The 22274-nt window shown below is 42.3% G+C and overlaps 1 protein-coding gene across 1 annotated transcript in view; it reads left to right on the top strand.

The window, feature by feature from the left end:
• Nucleotides 1–22274, top strand: part of GIPC2 (GIPC PDZ domain containing family member 2) — an 88531-nt gene that overhangs the window by 51186 nt on the left and 15071 nt on the right. Inside the window, exons 4-5 of the mRNA XM_030866031.3 lie at nucleotides 8264–8370; nucleotides 13734–13815. Of these exons, the coding sequence (XP_030721891.1) occupies nucleotides 8264–8370; nucleotides 13734–13815 (189 nt within the window). The remainder of the gene's footprint in view (nucleotides 1–8263; nucleotides 8371–13733; nucleotides 13816–22274) is intronic.

The following is a 22274-nucleotide window of genomic DNA, read 5'->3' as shown; positions in this document are numbered from 1 at the left end:
ACCAGGGAAGCCTGGCAGGATTGTTTTTGTAACTACTAAACTTTTTAAAAGGTGGAGGAAAAATATGTGTAATAAACCATGAATAAAAGTGAACAAGTTTTGATTTTTGAATTCCCATAAAATCATACTATGGAATAAAATAAGATAAAAGGATAAAAATACTTTAGCCATCCTTTTAACTTCCTCGTGTTAGAGTCCCGAGGTTTGTAATATTTTTGGTGACACAGTCCCCTCTGGATTAAAATTATCCCAGAGATGCACATTAACTTTTGCCTGTAATTTCAGGGAGTTATGAAAATAGGGTTGAGTTTTTCTCAAATGACACCTTACCTAGAGAACAAGATGATTTTGGGCATAGTTATTTCCCTTCTGACACTTGTCTTACACTGTTCAGTCTCATTAAAGGAACAGTTAAGAGCAACTTTGTGTAGCCTTTTTTTTTTTTTTTTGGGTGGATTGGGTCATGTGTTGCCAGCCCTTTTGATCCGATAGCCACCTTGTGTATGTGGCATCCACTTATCTACTTTTCCTTCGTATCCACCCCAGCACCCTACCAGCTCGATCAAAACAAAAAAAACAGCATAGCTATTCTAAAGAAGTCTGAAGAGTGTTGGAGAGAGGAAGGAGACATAGAAAAAGGGAATGAATAGTTCAAGTTTTAAATTTTGGGGCAAAGCTAGATTTTATATCAGCTACTCTGAGAGAGGGGTGGGGGGAGAGAGAGAGAGAGGGAGGGAGGGAGAGAGGGAGGGAGGGAGGGAGTGTCGGGGGTCGAGGTAGGGAAGTGAGCACACCAGCTGTTTATGGACAGTGTCATTTATGTATGTCCAACCATTGGAAGGTCTCTTTAGAAGGGTTGCTTCATTGCTCAGACACAATTCTGTATCTGTGAGGTATCTTTCACTTGGAAACAGTGGAAAACCTTATGACCCTGGCTAATGCAGAAAAGGGAAGCTTATAAATCAACCGTCCGTGAGTGATGCCGGCATTAGCAAAGCTCTATGTAGGGCCCGTACAATGTGATCAGGACCCTGTTTCTTGCCCTTCCTTTGTGCTCTGCTGCCTGAGACATCATCTTCATCATCCATCCATCCTTAACGTATCCCAAGATGGTGATCAGCAATGGCTGGGACCATGTGCTTCCTTATTTACATAGAACAGAAAAAGAGAGTGTCCTTGCCTCAGAATTTCTAGCAAAAGTCCTTAGATTTTTTTCTGACTTACCTTTGTTCCCATGTCCACCTCTGAAACAATCACTGTGATGAAGGGGATCAGTTAGCTTGGCCCATTCGTGTGTCCCATTCCTGAAGCTGGGAGCAATCAGCTTCCCCTGTACCACAGTGATCCTCATGACCACTGGGTACTGAGAAGACAGCCAACTAATGTCTGTTACCAATGGCAACTCATAATCTTTAATAGAATATAAAATCAGGCAGTGGCTCTGGGGTAGACCAGCTCTACCACTTACCAGTTGTCTATGACCTTGATGAAATCATCTTACTTCTTCAAGCCTCAACTGTAAGTTTAGTTGTAAAATTAGAGTAATACCTACCTTGTAATAGTGTTGTGAAGATTAAATAAAAGAACTTATCAGAATTTCTAGTACCTGGGACATATTAAATGATCAGTTAAAAAAGTTACCTTTAATTTTCCCAGATGATCTATGTTTTTGCTCCTAGATGAATTATAGTATAGATGTATGTATGTATATTTATTCCTTTGAAATAAGACTGCAGTCTAAGAATAACACTAGTATATGAAACAGCATATAACGCTTTATAGCCATATGTAGTGAGAAATTCTATACCTTGAGAGATTGTCTGAAAATGAGGGCAGAGCTGCAAACCCCAAAGTAAAGTTGTCGACCCTAATTATTACTGTTTTGTAGGCATGCGTCAGTCTCCAAGAGAAACTTAAAATTTGAATTTTGATGAGAAATCACCCAAATTTTAAAAGTTGGCAACTAATTTAAAAAATCTGAAAACGTTGCACACTTCACAAACATGTCTGTGGACCACATGTCACTGAACTACCTGTTTGCAGCCTTGGACTGTGAGAGTTATCCTTTGTGCCCAAGTCCTTTTCTCTGGTATCATCCATGCACACTAAACTTCTCAGGCACCCAATGGGAAGAAAGTTTCAAGTGAATTATTCCCAAGAGGGGTAGAGGCATGGTAAACTGAGAGTCACCCAGTTGGGAGGGACTGTAAAACATCAACTCTCCACTCCTTGCTTTTGGAGTCTTGGAACTCATGGCCTGGAGCATGATCCCTTCCCCTTTTCCCACGTAGCCTTGCTGTCTTAGACCTTCATGGCTGGGTCTCTGCTTGGACATTTTCCCCAGAAAGTTTTGGGTTCATGAGAATGAAGCATGGGAGCCCACTTGGACCTTTGATACCATCCCTCCCTATGATTAATACATTGATGAATGACGTCTATTCTTGTGAATTTGGTTAGTGTGAATCAATCCCTAAGACTCAGGTCAGTTCTGGGAACACTGGAAGAAAGCATTTCTGGGCCTGCAGTGCTGAAAGTCATTGGTATACACATCCTGCAAAGTCCTGCCTGAGTTGCCATATGGCCACCATTTTTGATGCTGTCGAACTCCAGAGGTGGAAATTATAGAAATGGATTAGTGAATTTGGTGAAGTAGCTTAGTTCACCTACATGGGTGGTTAGGGGAGGGGACTCTAAGTTTCCAGGTTGGAGTGTTGATGTGTCTGCCCTCTTGCCCACACGGTGTCATGTAACTCTAACAGGACGTTTTGAATGGGGGTCAGAGGTCCAATGAGATGGACACTGGAGGGCCCCCACTGCTGAGTGCCCCCATCCCCCCGAGGAGCTGGGCTTAAACTCAGCCACTTTGGCGAATCTGAGTAGGGTAATGGGTCATCTGTTGTTTCTACTCCCCTGTAAATGGAAGGGGGAAAAAATCACAGTTCTATAGAAGGTAGAATAAAAAGGAGACCTTTGTATTTGAAGTGACAGTTTTCTGAACATTTGAAGAGAGACTTCTGCATGTTTCTCATCCTGGGAAAACCAGTGCAAATGGTTTTGTTGGGGAGAGCATGGGACGAGCAGATGGCTGTCTGTCCAGTGTGGACCGTGTCAGCAGAAGCAAGTCCAACAGCAGTAGCAGCTCTCTGTGTATGAGCCAGACCACTGGGCAAAGCACCTTTCATACGGCAGCCATTTGAATGCTTAAGACAACATCCTATGTAGGTAGTGTTACCGAGAGATCGGCCTCTCTGTACACGGGTGCGAATCAAATCTTGGAGACAGAGTTCTGGGTGAAGTAGAAAAGGATAGCTTTATTACTTTGCCAGGCAAAGGGAGACACACCGGGCTTCTGCCTTGAAAAACTATGTGTCCCAACCTGGGAGGATTTGATGAGGGTTTTATAACAGTGGTTCAAAGGTGAGGGTCTGTGACAAGATTAGGGTTGAGCAGGGCCTGCACGCCCTTAATCTCAGCTCAGGTGGTCGGCTAATCTTGATGAGCTTCTCTGGTCCCTTTAATCTGGCCTCAGGTGGTTTCATGGCTGCTTCTCCCTTGATTAACAACTGTTGGAATCTGCCCTTTGGAACTCAGGGAAGGTCATAGAGGCTGGAGCCTTGCCCACAAGAAACAGGACAAAAGAGCCTCTGTGCTTGGGAGTCCCACAGGGCCTCACTTGGTTTCAGTAGTGTTCTTGTTCAGATAAGAACTTATTCCTTAAGCTCTCACAATTTGTAAATGGTGGAGCTGGGTTTTAACTCAAGTTCTCTGATTCTGAAGTCTATCTCTTGCTGGGCACAGAGGTGTCCATATGTGCCCCCCTCTCACGGAAATCATGGCTCTGCCCCTGCTATGAATTGTACTCCAGGCCAACTCAGGCCCTTGTGGGACCAGAACAAGATCTTGTTCTGTGCAGAAGCAGGAGAATGCCTACCCTTCTCACTGTCACCCTGTGTCCGTTGGGGATCTAAACCACTTGCATGTGTTCCACCTGAAGATAGGGCCTTGGCCGCTGTCAGTGCTCTTCTTCCCCTGCCCTGGGGCTCAGGGTGGGACTAGAGACAGACATCTTGCTGTCTTCTCCATTTCCCCATCTCTCCCCTGACCTTCACGTTGTAGCAGGGACTGGGGGTTGGTCTGTTTATTGAAAATGCCAGTTAAAATGGTATCAGAAAGAATGACACAAGTGGATATAAACATTTTATTTTAAAACATATAAATATGCGTTCTTTTACAACTCTTTAGATGTAAAAAGCTCTTTGAGTAGAGGACACAAATTGGAGTTCTATGAAGTCTTGCTTTAGTAATCAGAACCTGAACGCACATCTATGGTTTCTGTTTGATATCTAAAAGCCAGATATGTGAAATGCTGGATGTTTAAAGATATTTTTCCTAATCTCCTAGCATCATTTTGCCCACACCTTTTTTTTTTTTTTGCAACTCGCCCTTATGGAGTCTTTCCAAAGCAGTTAACCTAGTTTTCCTAGCAATAATAACTCTGTGTTTCACACTTATTTCATCAGCTCATGTAGTTTTAAATTCAATTATGTAATTAAAGTAACAAATACAGTTGCCACAAAAGGGTTTGGAACTAAGGCGACTGCTTCTTGGTGACATCCCACTCAGCTGTGGGAGCAGCTGTGTACCCCTGAGCTCTGAGTGTCCTGTGCCCTAAGTGACACAGGAGGGGAGCCCTGAGTCTAGTGAATCCTTCGAGCTGCAGGCCGATTACCAGCATCTCCTGTGTGAACTGCATCCCTCTCATCATTCAGCCCCAAGAGAGGCCTCATGAAAACCTGTTCATGAGAAGTGAAGTGACTGATCTAGGGCTTGGCCTGGTTGGTTCGACAAGCTTAGACCGGCCAGCACCCTAAAAGTAGGCCAGACTAGCAACCTTTGCAAGCATTAAAAAAGCAAAATTTTTTTCCCTCTGAGGCTGAACAGGGCCATCCTGCCTGTTTTCATGTATAAACCGGTTGATTTACTTCCCTGAATCAGGATTGTGGAGAAACATGGCTTCTATTTCTTTAGCCACAAGAACTGCCTTTCTGGAGGCTGGTCTAAGCCAGAAGTGAAATTTTAACTTTTGTTTTGGTGCCACCAAGTGGTTAGTTTTGAGATAACACTTTTGAGGAGAAGATGACAAGCATGTAATGATTAAAAAAAAAATCTGGGGTGCACAAGCAGAGCACAGAGGATTTTTAGGGCAATGAAACTACTCTGAATGATACTCTGATGGTGGATACATGTCATTATTCATTCTTCCAAACCCACAGAATGTACAACACGAGGAGTGAACCCTAACGTAACTATGAACTTTAGGTGATATGATGTGTCCATGTAGGTTCATTGATTATAACGAATGTAGCCCTGTGGTGAGGGGTATTGATCATGGGGGAGGTGATGCATATGTGGAGGCAAGAGGTGTATGGGAGAGCTCTGTCTTCTCAATTTGTTATGAACTTAAAACTGCTTAAAAAATAAAGCCTAGAGGCTTCCCTGGTGGCGCAGTGGTTAAGAATCTGCCTGCCAATGCAGGGGACACGGGTTCGAGCCCTGGTCCAGGAAGATCCCACATGCCGCGGAGCAACTAAGCCCCTGCACCACAACTACTGAGCCTGCGCTCTAGAGCCCACACACCACAACTACTGAAGCCCACGCGTCACAACTACTGAAGCCCGCGTGCCTAGAGCCCGTGCTCCACAACAAGAGAAGCCACCACAATGAGAAGCATGCACACCGCAACTAGAGAAAGCCTGTGTGCAGCAACGAAGACCCAACAGAGCCAAAAATAAATTAATTAATGAATTAAAAATATAAATGAATTAAAAATTAAAAAAAAAACCAAGTAAAAAAACTTCTGTTCTACATTTCATTTTCCCTTTTAGCTACTGGTGTTGCAGGTAAGAGCCAGGTAAGCAGAGACATCATCTAGGGCAGCTGGCCGACTTCTCAAGCCTGGATGAAGTTCCCACGTTCCAGAGTCTGGGTCCTTAGCTTCGTACATCCCAGGAACCTTTAATTTCTTCAGTGTATCCATAACTTGTGCAATTTTCCAGGGTTATATCTTGCTTACCAAACTTACAAAAGACTCGTTGTTAAGTCAGAATGCCAGTGTATTACTTTACAGTTAGAAATGTATATGTAGTTGTAAACCAAAGACATGTGTTAGCTGAGTGCTTCATTTGCCACCCTGTAGAAAATTTATATTGGAAGACAGATTATACAGAGCAGGTTGCTTGGTGAAATCGCGGTGGGTAGAGTGTGTGATAGGGGGAGGGCGGGTGTAAGGTTGTTTATCTTGGAGGTTAGCATCATTAAGGTGAGGCTGTCTTGACCACTGTAGGTCTGTACATGACTCCAAACTGGGTAGTATAGAATCCTGGACAGTGCTGGTGACAGACTGGCCTCATCTTTTTCGTTGGGCATTCTTTTGGAAACCCTGTGCTGAGTGAGCATCTCCTGTTAATCTGTTCTTCCCTCAGACGGGACACAGTGTGACTGGCAAGGCAAATGCTGCAGACGTGCTGACACAGCTCTGGTCTCCTGAGCATCTCTCTGGTCACCGTGGTCAACATGAGCACTGTCAGCCACCATTGAGAGGTTCTGGCTTAGGGGAACTACCCTATTTATTGCATGATTATTTTGAATAATTTCACTCTCAGAGGAAAACTTATGTGTTTTATGTTTTGGTGGCTCTGTCCTCAAATGCAGGTTAAAATTAACATGTAAAATCCTTAGTCACCTTGGAATAGATCCCCAGTAGTGAAACAGGACTTGCTGAAGGTGGGAATTATCCTAGATTCTAAGGAAGGATGTGTTTGTGCAGGCCACTTGACGTCCACGTTTTGAGAGCTTTGTATGGACCTCACCACCTGCTCGTACACTGCGGCCTGCCCTGTGACTCCGCATTGCAGCTCAGTTATCTCCCAGCCTTGGTGCTGCGTCTCCTCACACCCACCTCTATCCGTGCCCCAAACTGCTGCCAGAGTCCTCAGTCAAGAGGACTCGGGATACCTGCAGAAGTTATAAATCGGTGGCCTGTGATTAGAATCTGATCCACAAATTTTTTATTTTTGCCATTACGTTGTTTTTGTCTTTAATTTATTATTAATTTATTTTCGGCTGTGTTTGGTCATACTCGCTGTGCCCGGGCTTTCTCTAGTTGCGGCGAGCAGGGGCTACTCTTCGTTGCGGCACGCGGTCTTCTCATTGTGGTGGCTTCTCTTGTGGCGGAGCACATGATGTTGTTTTTAAAAGTTTGATTTAGTTGCCAAAAGTTAAAAATCAGGAGGTTGGCAAAAAACTGAGTGTTCATCTGCTTTGAAAACCAGTAGAAGATCTGGCTGTGCAGGGCCTGCCTTCTCACAGAGCAGTTACTGGAGTGGCCTCGATAGGGTACGTCCTGGGAGTTATCCTCAGTTTCCACCCTACCCTTCCACTCATTTATGTTACTGTCTGGGAGTGGGGGTGACTCTTGGTATGCTGGAAAACCAAAACCAAACCAAAACACACACGTAGAAAACCAGCGAAGGGAAGGAGCGGCTTCTCGTGGACTCTTGCTCTCTGTTGTCGTCTGCCTTGTGAGGGGAACTCCTTCCTCGGAACCTGTTCCCAGCCTCTTGAGGTCCGTTACCTCTGAATTTATCCCTTGTGCTTCCAAGAGGTGTGGTGGTGAAGTGTTGTTGAGACTTTGGGGTCACAAGGCCTGGATTTGAATACCAGCTCTGATCCTTACTGAGTTCAGTTTCCTTTTCTGTAAAATGACGGCTCTAACTTGCCTCATAGGTTGGCCCAAGAATTAAATGGGATTTTGTATTGAAAGCATCCAGCAGAAGGTAGGTCCTCCAATAATAGTGCCTCCATCTCTGTCTTCTATCAAGACATGACTCCTTCCCTTCTTCACGACCTTAATGAAGTCCAGCTACACACCTACCTCTGCTTTCCTGCCACATATACCTCTTTACTCTTACAATAAAACCGACTGTTTTATTTTTTATTCCTTATAACTTCCAGTCTTTCCGATCAGCACATTTCACGTATTTCCTTTTCTTGTTGTAGGCAGACCTCACAGAGACTCTCATATAAGAATAATGGATGACAGGTGAATTTATTTTGTTTTGGGAAATTTTATCAGAAGGCATAGCTTTTATCAAATCTCTTCAATAACTGTACAGAAATTTGTGATGGAAACTCATTAGCTTTTATAGCAACTGGTTGGAATTCTTAATATATGTACGTTTCCCCATCCATTGTATGTTTATAGACATGGAGCCCAGGTCAAAAGCTGGAAAGTCATCAACAGGAAGGATTGGTACTGGAAGGGAGACACTTCGCCTGAGATCAAAAGGTCCTGCCACTGTGGAAGAAGTGGTATGTTATGTTCATTTAATCCCTATATGTCTTGGAAATGGATGGACGTTCGTGTTTGTCAGAGCTGGAAATAAAGGCCCTCTTTCCCTCTACTCACTCAGCAGCCAGAGTTATCCTTTCGAAACTCAGATGAGATGGAACAATCTGTTCAAAAGCCTCCAGTGGCTTCCCACGTCACTCGGAGTAAAAGCTAAAGTCCTCAGAGTGACCAACACGATCTGACTCTGCGTCTCTTCTCTGCTCTCATCTCCACCCCTCTCCTCCTGGCTCCCTCTGCTTCAGCTACTTGAGTCTCCTCTCTGTCCTCAAGCACTCCAGATACATCCCTGCCTCAGGACCTTTGCATGAGCTGTTACCTCTAGCTGGATGCGCTGCCCATTTACGGGCACTGCTCACTCCCTTGCCGCCTTGAGTTTCTGTCCACATCCTACCCTGTTTAGCCTCTGAGCAGCTGGTATAATAGCAGGTCCCACCACCCTGCCCCCTGCCCAATCTTCCTTGCCCTTCATTTTTTTTAAGGCGCTGAACCCAGTGGGACTTATATCCTTGTCTCCTCTCAGTCCCATGTCTTGTTCTCACATGTCCTGTTCACAGCTGTATTCCCAGCACCCAGAACAGTGCCTGACACTTCAGAGGAGCTCAGATCTTTGAATTTAATGAATTAGTGAGTGATTCACTTACGCTTGACTGGAGGAAGGGTTTTGCTGATTGTGTCTATGTAAATGTCAGTATTTGAGTGAAAAACACGAGGAGAAGAGACACATGGAGGGAAGGAGGGTGGAAGAAGAGGGTGGCAGTGGTAAGGATTCAAAGTTACAAGTGGCAGGTCCGCTCACAGCAGGAAGACAGCGGTGATGAAGCCCTCCTTTGGGGAGGTCAGGCAGACCTCTGAGGCTCTGGAGCTCCTTGGCGTGGGGTGGGGGGGCTGGGTCGGGGGGAAGGCATGTCTGTGTGTGCCTACCGTCCTAGGGCTCCCAGCTGTTTGAAGAGCAAGAGAGTGAGACAGATGAATGGTTAGGAGGCTGTTTTCATAGGATCCAGAGCTTTTGGGGGACGATGTCAGGGTCAGTCATGGGTGTGGTTGGTCGGAGCAGACCCTCAAGGAACCACGAGGCCAGGGTTGTCCTCTTGAATGTTGGAGTCACCCAGGATGTTGTCTGTTTTGGAGAATCCAGGGGAAGACTCCGAGTCGAGTGCCTTGGTCCTGGGTGAATGAAAAGATGGATCTGGAGGCAAGTGACAACGGAGAGGCCTGGGAGAGCTGAAAGCATTTTGAAAGTGAGATATGACAAGATTTGTGAAAAAACCCAGGGCAGTGACATCTGGTTGTTCTGAGTCTTTATTTTTCCAATGCCCAGCACACTGCCAGACATATTGCTGAAGTCCAGTAAATGTTTATTGTTGAACAAATGAACAAACCTCAGTGGAAGAAAGGAATCTGTAAGAGGATGGAAGGACAGTGGGAAGGAGCTAGGGGATGCCAAGTGTTCTTTAAAGTGGAGGAGAAAAGGACAGACCTTCAAACTGTTTGCAAAGGAAGTGGGGTCGGCAGGAAAAACTCCATGTCACTTCAGGAGGAGCGCCCTCTTCTAACAGTTAAAATGGGTAATACATATCTGTTTATTTATGAGCAGCTGCTATATAGAAGGTGCTGGAATGAAAAAGAATAACTGCAGATCTGCCTGAGGAGGTGGGAAAGATTCATTCCAAGAAAAACATCTAAAACTCCCTTCCTATTTGCATAGCCTGCTTCATTAAATAGGGCAATTAAAATAGCTCGTAATAAAGGGGAAAAAAACTAGTTTGGTGCTAATATTAAATTTGATACAAATGACCTACCATTTAATTTGAAACACCAAAGGATTTACAGATTTGAAGCAAATCAGCCCCTCATTATCTAGCACAATTTCTGAAAACTGAACTATACTCCACCTGCAAACCTCACAATTTATTCACTATGTGTTTGTTGAGACAGGTACAGTCCAGGTGCTGGTGATACAAAGATGGATAAAGATGTTGTTTTTCCTTTAAAAGGAGAGAGGCAGGAAAAGAAGCTATTACAAATCAGAAGGGCAAGGTTAATGTCATAAAGGAGGGGCTGGCTGATCAGCTACAGTCAGGGATTGGGAAAGGGAAATCAGGGAGAGTTCCCTCCAGAAGAAATGGTTGAGTTGGTCAAAGATGGGGTGAAGAGTGTTCTACGCATGAAACGGAAATGTCCACGGGACTGGAGTGTGCTGCAAGTACCTGGTGGTGGGTGATGACGCTGGAGGTAGAGGCCTGGGTCAGGGCGTGAAGGGCCTGTGGATAATGGAGCGGGGGGGCTATTTAAAAATTGCAAGGGGAACAGCAAATCAGTTTTGTGTTTTAGAAAAACCCCTTGGTTCTGGGGGATGGGATATTGAGCAGGGTGGATTTGAGAGCGTGAAGATTTGTCTTTTTTTTTTTTAATTTTTATTTTATTTTTGGCTGCATTGAGTCTTCATTGCTGTGTGCGGGCTGTCTCTAGTTGTGGCGAGCAGGGGCTACTTTTCATGGCGGTGCGCAGGCTTCTCACTGTGGTGGCTTCTCTTGCTGTGGAGCACTGGCTCTAGGCGCACGGGCTTCAGTAGTTGTGGTGCGTGGGCTTCAGTAGTTGTGGCGCGTGGGCTCTAGGGCTCAGGCTCAGTAGTTGTGGCGCATGGGCTTGGTTGCTCTGCGACATGTGGGATCTTCCCGGACCAGGGCTTGAACCCATGTCCCCTGCATTGGCAGGCGGATTCTTAACCACTGTGCCACCAGGGAAGTCCCGAGCCTGAAGATTTCAGGCAGGGAGACCAATTAGGAGACTTCTGCAAATAAGAAAAGACGAGGGGAGTATTATTTAGCCATAAAAAAGAAGAAAATCCTGCCATTTGTAACAACATGGATGGACCTTGAGGGTATTAAGCTAAGTGAAATAAGTCAGACAGAGAAAGACAAATATTGGATGACCTCAGTTATATGCTCCTCTCCCCTCCCCCCCCCCCAAAAAACCCCACCTCATACAGAAATGGAGCAGATTGGTTGTTGCCAAAGGCAGCGGGTTGGGGGTGGGTGGGTGAAGAGGGTCAAGGTACAAACTTTCACTTATAAACAAGTCCTGAGGATAGACTGCACAGCATGGTGACTATAGTTTATAATACTATATTATATATTTGAAAGTTGCTAAGAGACTAGATCTTAAAAGTTCTCATCACAAGGAAAAAAAAAAACTATGTGTGGTTATGGATGTTAACTAGACTTATTGTGGTGATGATTTTCCATACAGTGTATACACATATCAAATCTTTATGTTGTACACCTGAAACTAAGATAATGTTATATGTCAATTATATCTCAGTTAAAAAAAGTCAGGACTGAACACAGGCAATCAGAATGTGAATGGAAGAGGGGATGATGAGATCAAGAGCTATTTAGAATAGTAAGATCTTGGTAGCCATTTTTTTTTTTTTTTTTGCGGTACGCGGGCGTGCCACCACTGGGGCTCCTCCCGTCGCGGAGCACAGGCTCCGGACGTGCAGGCCCAGCGGCCACGGCTCACTGGCCCAGCCGCTCCGCGGCCTGTGGGATTTTTTCGGACCAGGGCACGAACCTGTGTGCCCTGCATCGGCAGGCGGACTCTCAACCACTGTGCCACCAGGGAAGCCCTGCAGTGTAGTCTTGAATTCAACATTTGTACCCGTAGTTGAGTGTTTAACATCTTTGGGCAAATTTTATTTCAGCTATGAAGCCATTTAAAACCAAGTATTGAAATAAACTAAACAGAACCAGACTTCACCAAATATTAAACCAAGATTTTAAAAGAATAATAAAATATATCCAATCATGTTTTTCATAGAAACTTGTAGGAAGAACAAAAATATTTTGGTACCATTAATACATAAAACAACAATTATTTAAAAATATTATTTCATCATCTTATAAAATTTCTATTTTTATAACATACTCAATACATTAATGTGGTAACACGTGTGTAATTGATAAAAATTGCATACAGTAGTCCCCTCTTATCCACAGTGGACACGTTCCAAAACCCCCAGTGGATGTGTGAATGTGTGATGTGGATAGTACTGAACCTTATATATACTATGTTTTTTCCTATACATACATACCTATGATAAAGTTTAACTTATAAATTGGGCACAGTAAAAGATGATAATAACTAATAGTAAAATAGAACTATTATAAAATACACTGTAATAAAAGTTGTGTGAACGTGATCTCTCCAAATGTCTTATTTTACTGTACTCGCCCTTCTTGTGATGATGTGAGATGATAAAATGCCAGTGTGATGGGATGGAGAGAGGTAAATGACATAGGCATTGTGACATAGTGTGAGGCTACCACTGACCTTCTGACTCTAAGTCAGAAGGAGGATCATCTGCTTGGGTGATCCTGGATCATCTAGCCATGATGATGGTGAAGGTTGGATCTCAGGAGCAGGTGATGTCTGTGGTTGGGGATTCTGGGATGGAGCAGGTGGTGTGAGATTTTATCATACTACTCAGAATGGCACACAATGTAAAACTTGTGAACTGTTTATTTCTGGAATTTTCCATATAATATTTTTGGACCTCAATTGACTGAGGAAACTGAAACTGAGGAAAGCAAGACTGCAGATGAGGGGGGACTTCTGTTCAATAAAATTAATAAAAAATAAATAATAGGGGTATGTGTTCAGAGTGTTTTACTCTTGGGGTGAGCTGTTAATGCATGTGGCCTGCATGATAAAGACCAAACCCCTATTCAAGGCATACAGGACTCCTTAAGATCTAGTCATGTCTGGCGCTATGATTCCCGTCTCATGGGACTTCTTGCAGTCCTTTAACCCACTGTACGCTTTTATCAGACTCTGCAACCTCACATAGACTTTGTGTATATATTGCCTTCTACTTTCGGTGCCTGCTTCTGCTTATCTGACGCCAGTTCATTTTGAAAACACACTTCTTAAGTCACCTTTCTGAAGTCTTCCTGGACACTTAGAGATTTAAATTTACTTCCCCTGTGATGCCTCTTTGCCTCTGACATCCTTTAGAAATTGTCCTTATTATTGTTAAATAGCTATTTATTTTCACATCTGTCTCCCTTCTAGACAGCTAGCCGCTTGGAGACTGTTCTTGCTTTTCTTCTTTGAATCTATAATACTTAACACAAACACCAAAAATATTTACTATATTGATTTGTATTGCGTTGCAGTGCACATTCTAGATATATTTCCATTCAAATTAGCTGAAGTACACAACCAGGAACTGGCTCCATATCAGATTTCCCCCTACGTATGGCTCGACATTCAAGAGATTATACATAAAAATATGATTTTATTTCTCTTTTCTTTGATAAAGCCCTCTGAAACCAAAGCAAAGTCGATTGGAAAGGTTGATGATCTTCTTGAATTGTACATGGGAATTCGAGATATCGATTTAGGTAAGATCATACTATTTAAAAAAGTCTTATGTCTTAGTTTGATGGAACTTAATGCTTATTTGTGTCTTGCTTGCATTTATTGTCACTTATATCTTTCAAGATAAACAGTATCTGTGTAGTGATGAAAAGCATAATGAAAATAAAGATAAATAAAAATGAAAAGAACACCTGGCCCTTACCCCTTATTAGTTGTGAGGCCTCAAAGCCAAGTCAACTTTCCTAAACTTCAGGGTTTTTTTTTTTTTTTTTTTTACAGGAAAATGTTCATTCTACTTTTTTAAATTGAAGTATAGTTGATTTACAATATCGTGTTAGTTTCAGATGTACAGCAAAGTGATTTAGTTATATATATATATATTTTTTTTTCAGATTCTTTTCCATTATAGGTTATTATAAGATATTGAATATAGTTCCCTGTGCTATATAGTAAATCCTTGTTGTTTATCTATTTTATGTATAGTAGTGTGTATCTATTAATCCCAAACTCCTAATTTATCCCTCCCCCCCTTTTTCCCTTTGGTAACTGTAAGTTTGTTTTCTATGTCTGTGAGTCTGTTTCTGTTTTTTAAATTAGTTCATTTGTATTATTTTTTAGATTCTGCATATAAGTAATATCATATTTTTCTTTATCTTACTTCCACCCATGTTGTTGCAAATGGCAATATTTCATTCATTTTTTATGGCTGAGTAGTAATATATCTGTATCTATCACATCTTCTTTGTCCATTCATCTGCCAATGGACACTTACATTGCTTCCGTGTCTTGGCTATTGTAAATAGTGCTGCTGTGAACATTGGTGTGCGTGTATCTTTTTGAATTAGAGTTTTCATATTTTCCAGTATATGCCCCGTAGTGGGATTGCAGGATCATATGGTAGCTCTATATTTAGTTTTTTAAGGAACCTCCACACTGTTTTCCAAGTGGCTGCACCAATTTACATTCCCACCAACAGTGTAGGAGGGCTCCTTTTTCTCCACACCCTCTCCAGCACTTATTATTTGTAGACTTTCTTTTTGGCTGTGCTCTGCAGCATGTGGAATCTTAGTTTTCTGACCAGGGATTGAAACCATGCCCCTTGCATTGGGAGCACAGAGTCTTAACCACTGGACTGCCAAGGAAGTCCCCTATTATTTGTAGACTTTTTGATGATGGCCATTCTGACTGATGTGAGGTGATAACTCATTGTAATTTTGATTTGCATTTCTCTAATAATTAGTGATGTTGAGCATCTCTTCATGTGCCTGTTGACCATCTGTACGTCTTCTTTGGAGAAATGCCTATTTAGGTTTTCTGCCCATTTTTTGATTGGGTTGTTTGTTTTTTTGGTATTGAGTTGTATAGGCTGTTTTAAACTTCAGTTTTTAACCTATAAATAATATTTCCTACATAAGCAGTTTTATGGATTTAAAAAATATATATGATGATAAATGTTAACTAGACTTACTGTGGTGATGATTTCATAATATATACATATATTAAAATATATATAAAAATTTAGTAAATGATACATATGAAAAGTATTGAATACATCAGATTTAATGGACAAATTGTGTATTTGTTACAGTATTAAAGTTGTGCCTCATTTAATAAGAATACTGAAACCTTGTGAACAATGAATCAAATATGAAGAAAGCAGACACACTTGGCATGTGACGAACAAGGGCATTTGAGCAGTTGAATTTCTGTGTATTTGTTTATTTTATTTTTTAAAAAAATTATTTATTTTATTTTTGGCTGTGATGGGTCTTCGTTGCTGCATACGGGCTTCTCTAGTTGCAGTGAGCAGGGCTGCTCTTTGTTGCAGTGTGCAGGTGTCTCATTGTGGTGGCTTCTCTTGTTGTGGAGCATGGGCTCTAGGCGTGCGGGCTTCAGTAGTTGTGGCTCATGGCCTCTAGAGCACAGACTCAGTAGTTGTGGCACACGGGCTTAGTTGCTCCACAGCATGTGGGATCTTCCCGGACCAGGGCTTGAACCCATGTCCCCTGCATTAGCAGGTGGATTCTTAACCACTGCACCACCAGGGAAGCTCTCTGTGTATTTCTTATGTCATCATTAGGATGTCAGTATCTTGATCTCTCAGTTAAGACTCTATCAATTGCAAATAACAAATGAAACAAAACAAAACTCAACAAATCTAATTCCAACTGGCTTAAGGGAATGTTAAGCCAGGGAAATGTTCTGGTTCTTATAGCTGAAAATTCCAGAGGTAGATCTTGGCTTCAAAAATGGTTAGAAGTGACGTTCTCATGCTGTCATCAGGATGTGGTTTCTCTTCTCTCAATTCTGGCTTCATTTCAGATCTCCATGGTATCCCCTGGCAGCTTCAGGCCCTCCCTCATAGAACCCAAATGACAGCCATGGCTCCACCCTCTACATCTTCTTGGTGGCAAGCATGGTGGGAGAGAGGGAGGGCCTTTTCCAAGTCATTCAAACAAAATGTTCAGGATCGTCTCTGATTGTCTCAAGTGAACTAGTCACAGAGGCCAGGGAGGTGGTTAGGTCTGGGTCAGATGCTCTACCTATGCAACAGAGAGTGACTCTGAAATACAAGGGCTGAGATTGTGCAGGGCCTGGTCCCTCCAGTGTAGAAGCAAGGTGATAACTGTTCCCTTAAGAAGGGCAGGTGGATGCTGGGTGGGGAAAGAGTGAATGAGCATGCTAGTGGTGGGGTGTGTGCCTGCATGCATCTGTGTGTGGGCATGGGTGAATTTGTATCAGGTACTTAATAAATTTTTTAAAGTCAAAGACTGGGACTATTTTATTTACTTGCTACCAGGGAAAGTATTTTACTTTACATTAGCTAGAAGTATTTAAAACTCATTCTTCCTTTTCTACTTCTACTCATTTTCCTTTTTCCTTACAGAGTTTATTCTTATTTTTTTCTAGCCTATCTGAACTTTAAAAATAAAATGTTTATGTTGGCTGTGCAGATGATGTCTGTAATTGAAAAAGGTGATACTCTTTTCTAGCTCCTTTAAGAGAAATATAAAATTTGCATATAATAGATCCTTGCTACACACGACACGAAGTTAAAGCTGAGATGATCCTATAGAAAGCAAGTGTTTTAAAATGTTTCTCCCAACCTGTTTGTATTTGGAAAAATAAAGAGATTTGCATAAATGATGTGGGCCTGTGGCAGTTATGCAAATGAACTTGCAAATGAGAGTAAAGGGGATTTAGAGATGGTAGTGCTCTTAAACTCAGGTAGTATTTGTTAGGAAAGTAATATGAAATATCTCTATTCAATTGAGAAGTTTTAAAATTGTATACTGTATAAATATTATAAGATTCAGGAACTAGGGTATCAGTTGCTGGATCTTGAGCTTTAGGAGAATCATACTTTTCAAAGGTGAGAACTTAAAGCAGTGCTTAATTTTAGAACTTAATTTTGGGCATAGGTCTTATAGCTACTTAAGTATAAATTGGGCATAATTAAATAAATCATATTTAATAATAAATCTTTTGTTATTAAAATATACAGATATACAGGGAAGAGTGCTGGGCAATGGTACAAGTAATTATAAATGAATTAAGAGAGTTCTTTTTTTATAGATTTATTTAATTAAATTTTTGGCTGTGTTGGGTCTTCGTTGCTGCGCGCAGCTTTTTTCTAGTTGTGGCGAGTGGGGGGTTACTCTTCATTGCGGTGCACAGGCTTCTCATTGCGATGGCTTCTCTCGTTGCTGGGCACAGGATCTAGGCGTGCAGGCTTCAGTAGTTGTGGCACGCGGGCTTCAGTAGTTGTGGCTCGTGGGCTCTAGAGCGCAGGCTCAGTAGTTGTGGCACGTGGACTTCGTTGCTTCACGGCATGTGGGATCTTCCTGGACCAGGGCTCGAACCCATGTGCCCTGCATTGGCAGGAAGATTCTTTTTTTTTTTTTTTTAACAACTTTATTGGGGTATAATTGCTTTACAATGGTGTGTTAGTTTCTGCTTTATAACAAAGTGAATCAGTCACAGGCAGATTCTTAACCACTGTGACAACAGGGAAGCCCAATAAAGTTCTTTAAAGATCAATTTTCTTTCACTCTGACAAATTCAGAGCACTAAACATTCCTCACAAATTCCTTGTAAATTAACTAGTAATCCCTTTATAAAGTTAATTAATCAAATTCCTCCAATGGCATAAAAATCATTATTATTATACATGATTAGCAACGTGATTAGTCACCTAGGGAGGTAAAGTTTAAGGAAAGTAATTATTTTGAGAATGTGAACCATTGTTGAATTAGGAATTTCTCTCATTATTCAGATCTGATTAGCATGAAATATGACTCACAAATATGACACTGATTCAACAGACAAATGAATATATTTACTTGTTTGTGTTCCAAGCATTTCTTAGCTTTCAGAAATGTTGTCTTAATGCAAATTACATTGATATCACGTTATATTCGAGTTAATATGTTTTTGTTAGAAAACTTAAAAAGTAATATGGCAATAAAATGACTAAAACCCAAAACACTATCCTCAAAAAAGGATTGGGATGTATTTACCATTTGAAAATGGAAAACAATTCAAATGGGTTTATGTAGAAGTAACCCTGAAGGGGATAGTGCTTCATTTGGTTGTAAAGTTGTGAACTATTTCACAACCAACCCAATGCCAGCCGACGTGGCTTGCCTTGGAATGTTACCCAATGGGGAAAATGGTTTCTGGAAGATTTTGAGTCCTGTAAGACCCTAGATGGGATTGACCTAACTTAAAGGAAAGTTGTGTCATATAAGTTTCTTCATGAATATTTAAGGCCATTGTGTAAATTGTATACGGAACTACACTATTTTCTGAAGATACCAACTTAGGAGTTTGGAGATCATCCCAGCAACTTCAGAATTTTAGGATTTCTAATTTATAAAGAGATCCAGAGGTGGAGGGGGGGGACCTTCAAGATGGCAGAGGCGTAACACTTGGAGATCATCTTCCTCCCCCAAAATACATCAAAAATACGTCTACATGTGGAACAACTCCTCAAGAGCACTTACTGAATGCTGGCAGACGACTTCAGACTTCCCAAAAGGCAAGAAACTCCCCACGTACCTGGGTAGGGCAAAAGAAAAAAGAAAAAACAGAGGCAAAAGAATAAGAATGGAACCTGCAACTCTGGGAGGGAGATGTGAAGGAGGAAAGGTTTCCACACACTAGGAAGACCTTTTACTGGTGGAGACGGGGGGGGGGGGCGGTGGGTGGGGGGGAAGATTCGGAGCCACAGAGGAGAGCACAGCAACAGGGGTGCAGAGGGCAAAGCGGAGAGATTCCTGCACAGAGGATCAGTGCTGACCAGCACTCACCAGCCCGAGAGGCTTGTCTGCTTACACACTGGGGCAGGTGGGGGCTGGGAGCTGAGGCTCAGGCTCTGGAGGTCAAATCCCAGGGAGAGGACTGGGGTTGACTGTGTGAACACAGCCTGAAGGGGGCTAGTTCACCATAGCTAGCAGGAAGAGAGTCTGGGAAAAAGTCTGGACCTGCCTAAGAGGCAAGAGACCATTGTTTCAGGGTGTGCGAGGAGAAGGGGATTCCTTCCCTGTCTGCCCACAGAAGGCAGAGAACTGCCTAAACAAGCTCCAGAGATGCGCGCGAGCCGCGGCTATCAGCGCAGACCCCAGAGACGGGCATGAAACGCTAAGGCTGCTGCTGCCACCACCAAGAAGCCTGTGTGCGAGCACAGGTCACTATCCACACCTCCCCTCCCGGGAGCCTGTGCAGCCTGCCACTGCCAGGGTCCTGTGATCCAGGGACAACTGCCCTGGGAGAACACACAGTGCACCTCAGGCTGTTGCAACATCATGGTGGCCTCTGCTGCCACAGGCTCGCGCTGCATTCCAATTATAACTACTGTACCCCTCCGTCCCCCTGGCCTGAGTGAACCAGAGACCCCTAATCAGCCGCTTCTTTAACCCCCTCCTGTATGGGTGGAAACAGAAGCCTGAGGGCGACCTGCACGCAGAGGTGGGGCCAAAACCAAAGCTGAACCCCAGGAGCTGTACGAACAAAGAAGAGAAAGGGAAATTTCTCTGTGCAGCATCAGGAGCAGTGGATTAAATCTCCACAGTCAACTTGATGTACCCTGCATCTGTGGAATACCTGAATAGACAACGAATCAACCCAGAACTGAAGCGGTGGACTTTGGGAGCAGCTGTAGACTTGGGGTTTGCTGTCTGCAACTGACTTGTTTCTGATTTGTATGTTTATCTTAGTATAGGTTTTGGCACTTGTTATCATTGGTGGATTTGTTTATTGGTTTGGTTGCTCTCTTCTTTTTCTAATTACTTTTAAATTTTTTTATTTTAATTTTTAAATTTTAATTATTTTATTTTATTTTTATTTTCTTTCTTTATTTCTCCCTTTTCTTCTGAGCCATGTGGCTGACAGGGTCTTGGTGCTCCGGCCTGGTGTCAGGCCTGAGCTTGTGAGGTGGGAGAGCCGAGTTGAGGACATTGGACCACCAGAACCCTTCCAGCCTCACGTAATATCAGTCAGCGAGAGCTCTCCCAGAGATCTCCTTCTCAACACTAAGACCTAATTCCACCAACGGCCAGCAAGCTCCAGTGCTGGATGCCCCATGCCAAACAACTAGCAAGACAGCAACACAACCCCACCCATTGGCAGAGAGGCTACCTAAAATCATACTAAGTCAAGACACCCAAAACTGGATGCAACCCTGCCCAAAAGAAAGACAAGATCCAGCCCCACCCACCAGAATACGGGCACCAGTGCCTCCGTCAGGAAGCCTACACAAGCCACTGAACCAACCTTACCCACTGGGGGCAGACACCAAAAACAATGAGAACTATGAACGTGCAGCCTGTGAAAAGGAGACCTCAAACACAGTAAGTTAAGCAAAATGAGAAGAGAGAGAAATATGCAGCAGATGAAGGAGCAAGGTAAAAAACCCGCCAAACCAAACAAATGAAGAGGAAATAGGCAGTCTACCTGAAAAAGAATTCAGAATAATGATAGTAAAGATGATCCAAAATCTTGGAAATAGAATGGAGAAAATACAAGAAACGTTTAACAAGGACTTAGAAGAACTAAAGAGCAAGCAAACAGTGATGAACAACACAATAAATGAAATTAAAAATTCACTAGAAGGAATCAGTAGCAGAATAACTGTGGCAGAAGAATGGATAAGCGACCTGGAAGATAAAATAGTGGAAATAGCTACTGCAGAGCAGAATAAAGAAAAAAGAATGAAAAGAATTGAGGACAGTCTCAGAGACTTGTGGGAAAACATTAAATGCACCAACATTCGAATTATAGGGGTCCCAGAAGAAGACGAGGAAAAGAAAGGATCTGAGAAAATATTTGTAGAGATTATAGTTGAAAACTTCCCTAACATGGGAAAGGAAATAGTCAATCAAGTCCAGAAAGTTCAGAGAGTCCCATACAGGATAAATCCAAGGAGAAACACGCCAAGACACATATTAATCAAACTATCAAAAATTAAATACAAAGAAAAATATTAAAAGCAGCAAGGGAAAAGCAGCAAATAACATACAAGGGAGTTCCCATAAGGTTAACAGTTGATCTTTCAGCAGAAACTCTGCAAGCCAGAAGGAAGTAGCAAGACATATTTAAAGTGATGAAAAGGAAAAACCTACACCCAAGATTACTCTACCCAGCAAGGATCTCATTCAGATTCAACGGAGAAATTAAAACCTTTACAGACAAGCAAAAGATAAGAGAATTCAGCACCAAGAAACCAGCTGTACAACAAATGCTAAAGAGACTTCTCTAGGCAGGAAACAGAAGAAAAAGAAATGACCTACAAAAACAAACCCAAAACAATGAACAAAAGGGTAATAGGAACACACATATTGATAATTACCTTAAATGTGAATTGATTAAATGCTCCAGCCAAAAGACATAGACTGGCTGAAGGATACAAAAACAAGACCTGTATATATGCTGTCTGTAAGAGATCCACTTCAGACCCAGGGACACATACAGACTGAAAGTGAGGGGATGGAAAAAGATATTCCATACAAATGGAAATGCAAAGAAAGCTGGGGTAGCAATTCTCATATCAGACAAAATAGACTTTAAAACAAAGACTATTACAAGAGACAAAGAAGGACACTACATAATGATCAAGGGATCAATCCAAGAAGAAGATATAACAGTTGTAAATATTTATGTACCCAACATAGGAGCACCTGAATACATAAGACGAATGCTAACAGCCATAAAACGGGAAATTGACAGTAACACAATCATAGTAGGGTACTTTAACACCCCACTTTCACCAATGGACAGATTATCCAAAAGGAAAATAAATAAGGAAACACAAGCTTTAAATGACACATTAAAGAAGATGGACTTAATTAATATTTGTAGGACATTCCATCCAAAAACAACAGAATACACTTTCTTCTCAAGGACTCATGGAACATTCTCCAGGATAGATCATATCTTAGGTCACAAATCAAGCCTTGATAAATTTAAGAAAATTGAAATCATA

This window comes from Globicephala melas, chromosome 1 (assembly GCF_963455315.2).
Source record: "Globicephala melas chromosome 1, mGloMel1.2, whole genome shotgun sequence".
In the NCBI taxonomy this organism is placed as follows: Eukaryota; Metazoa; Chordata; class Mammalia; order Artiodactyla; family Delphinidae; genus Globicephala; species Globicephala melas.
This window is presented reverse-complemented; position numbering and strand designations above follow the sequence as displayed.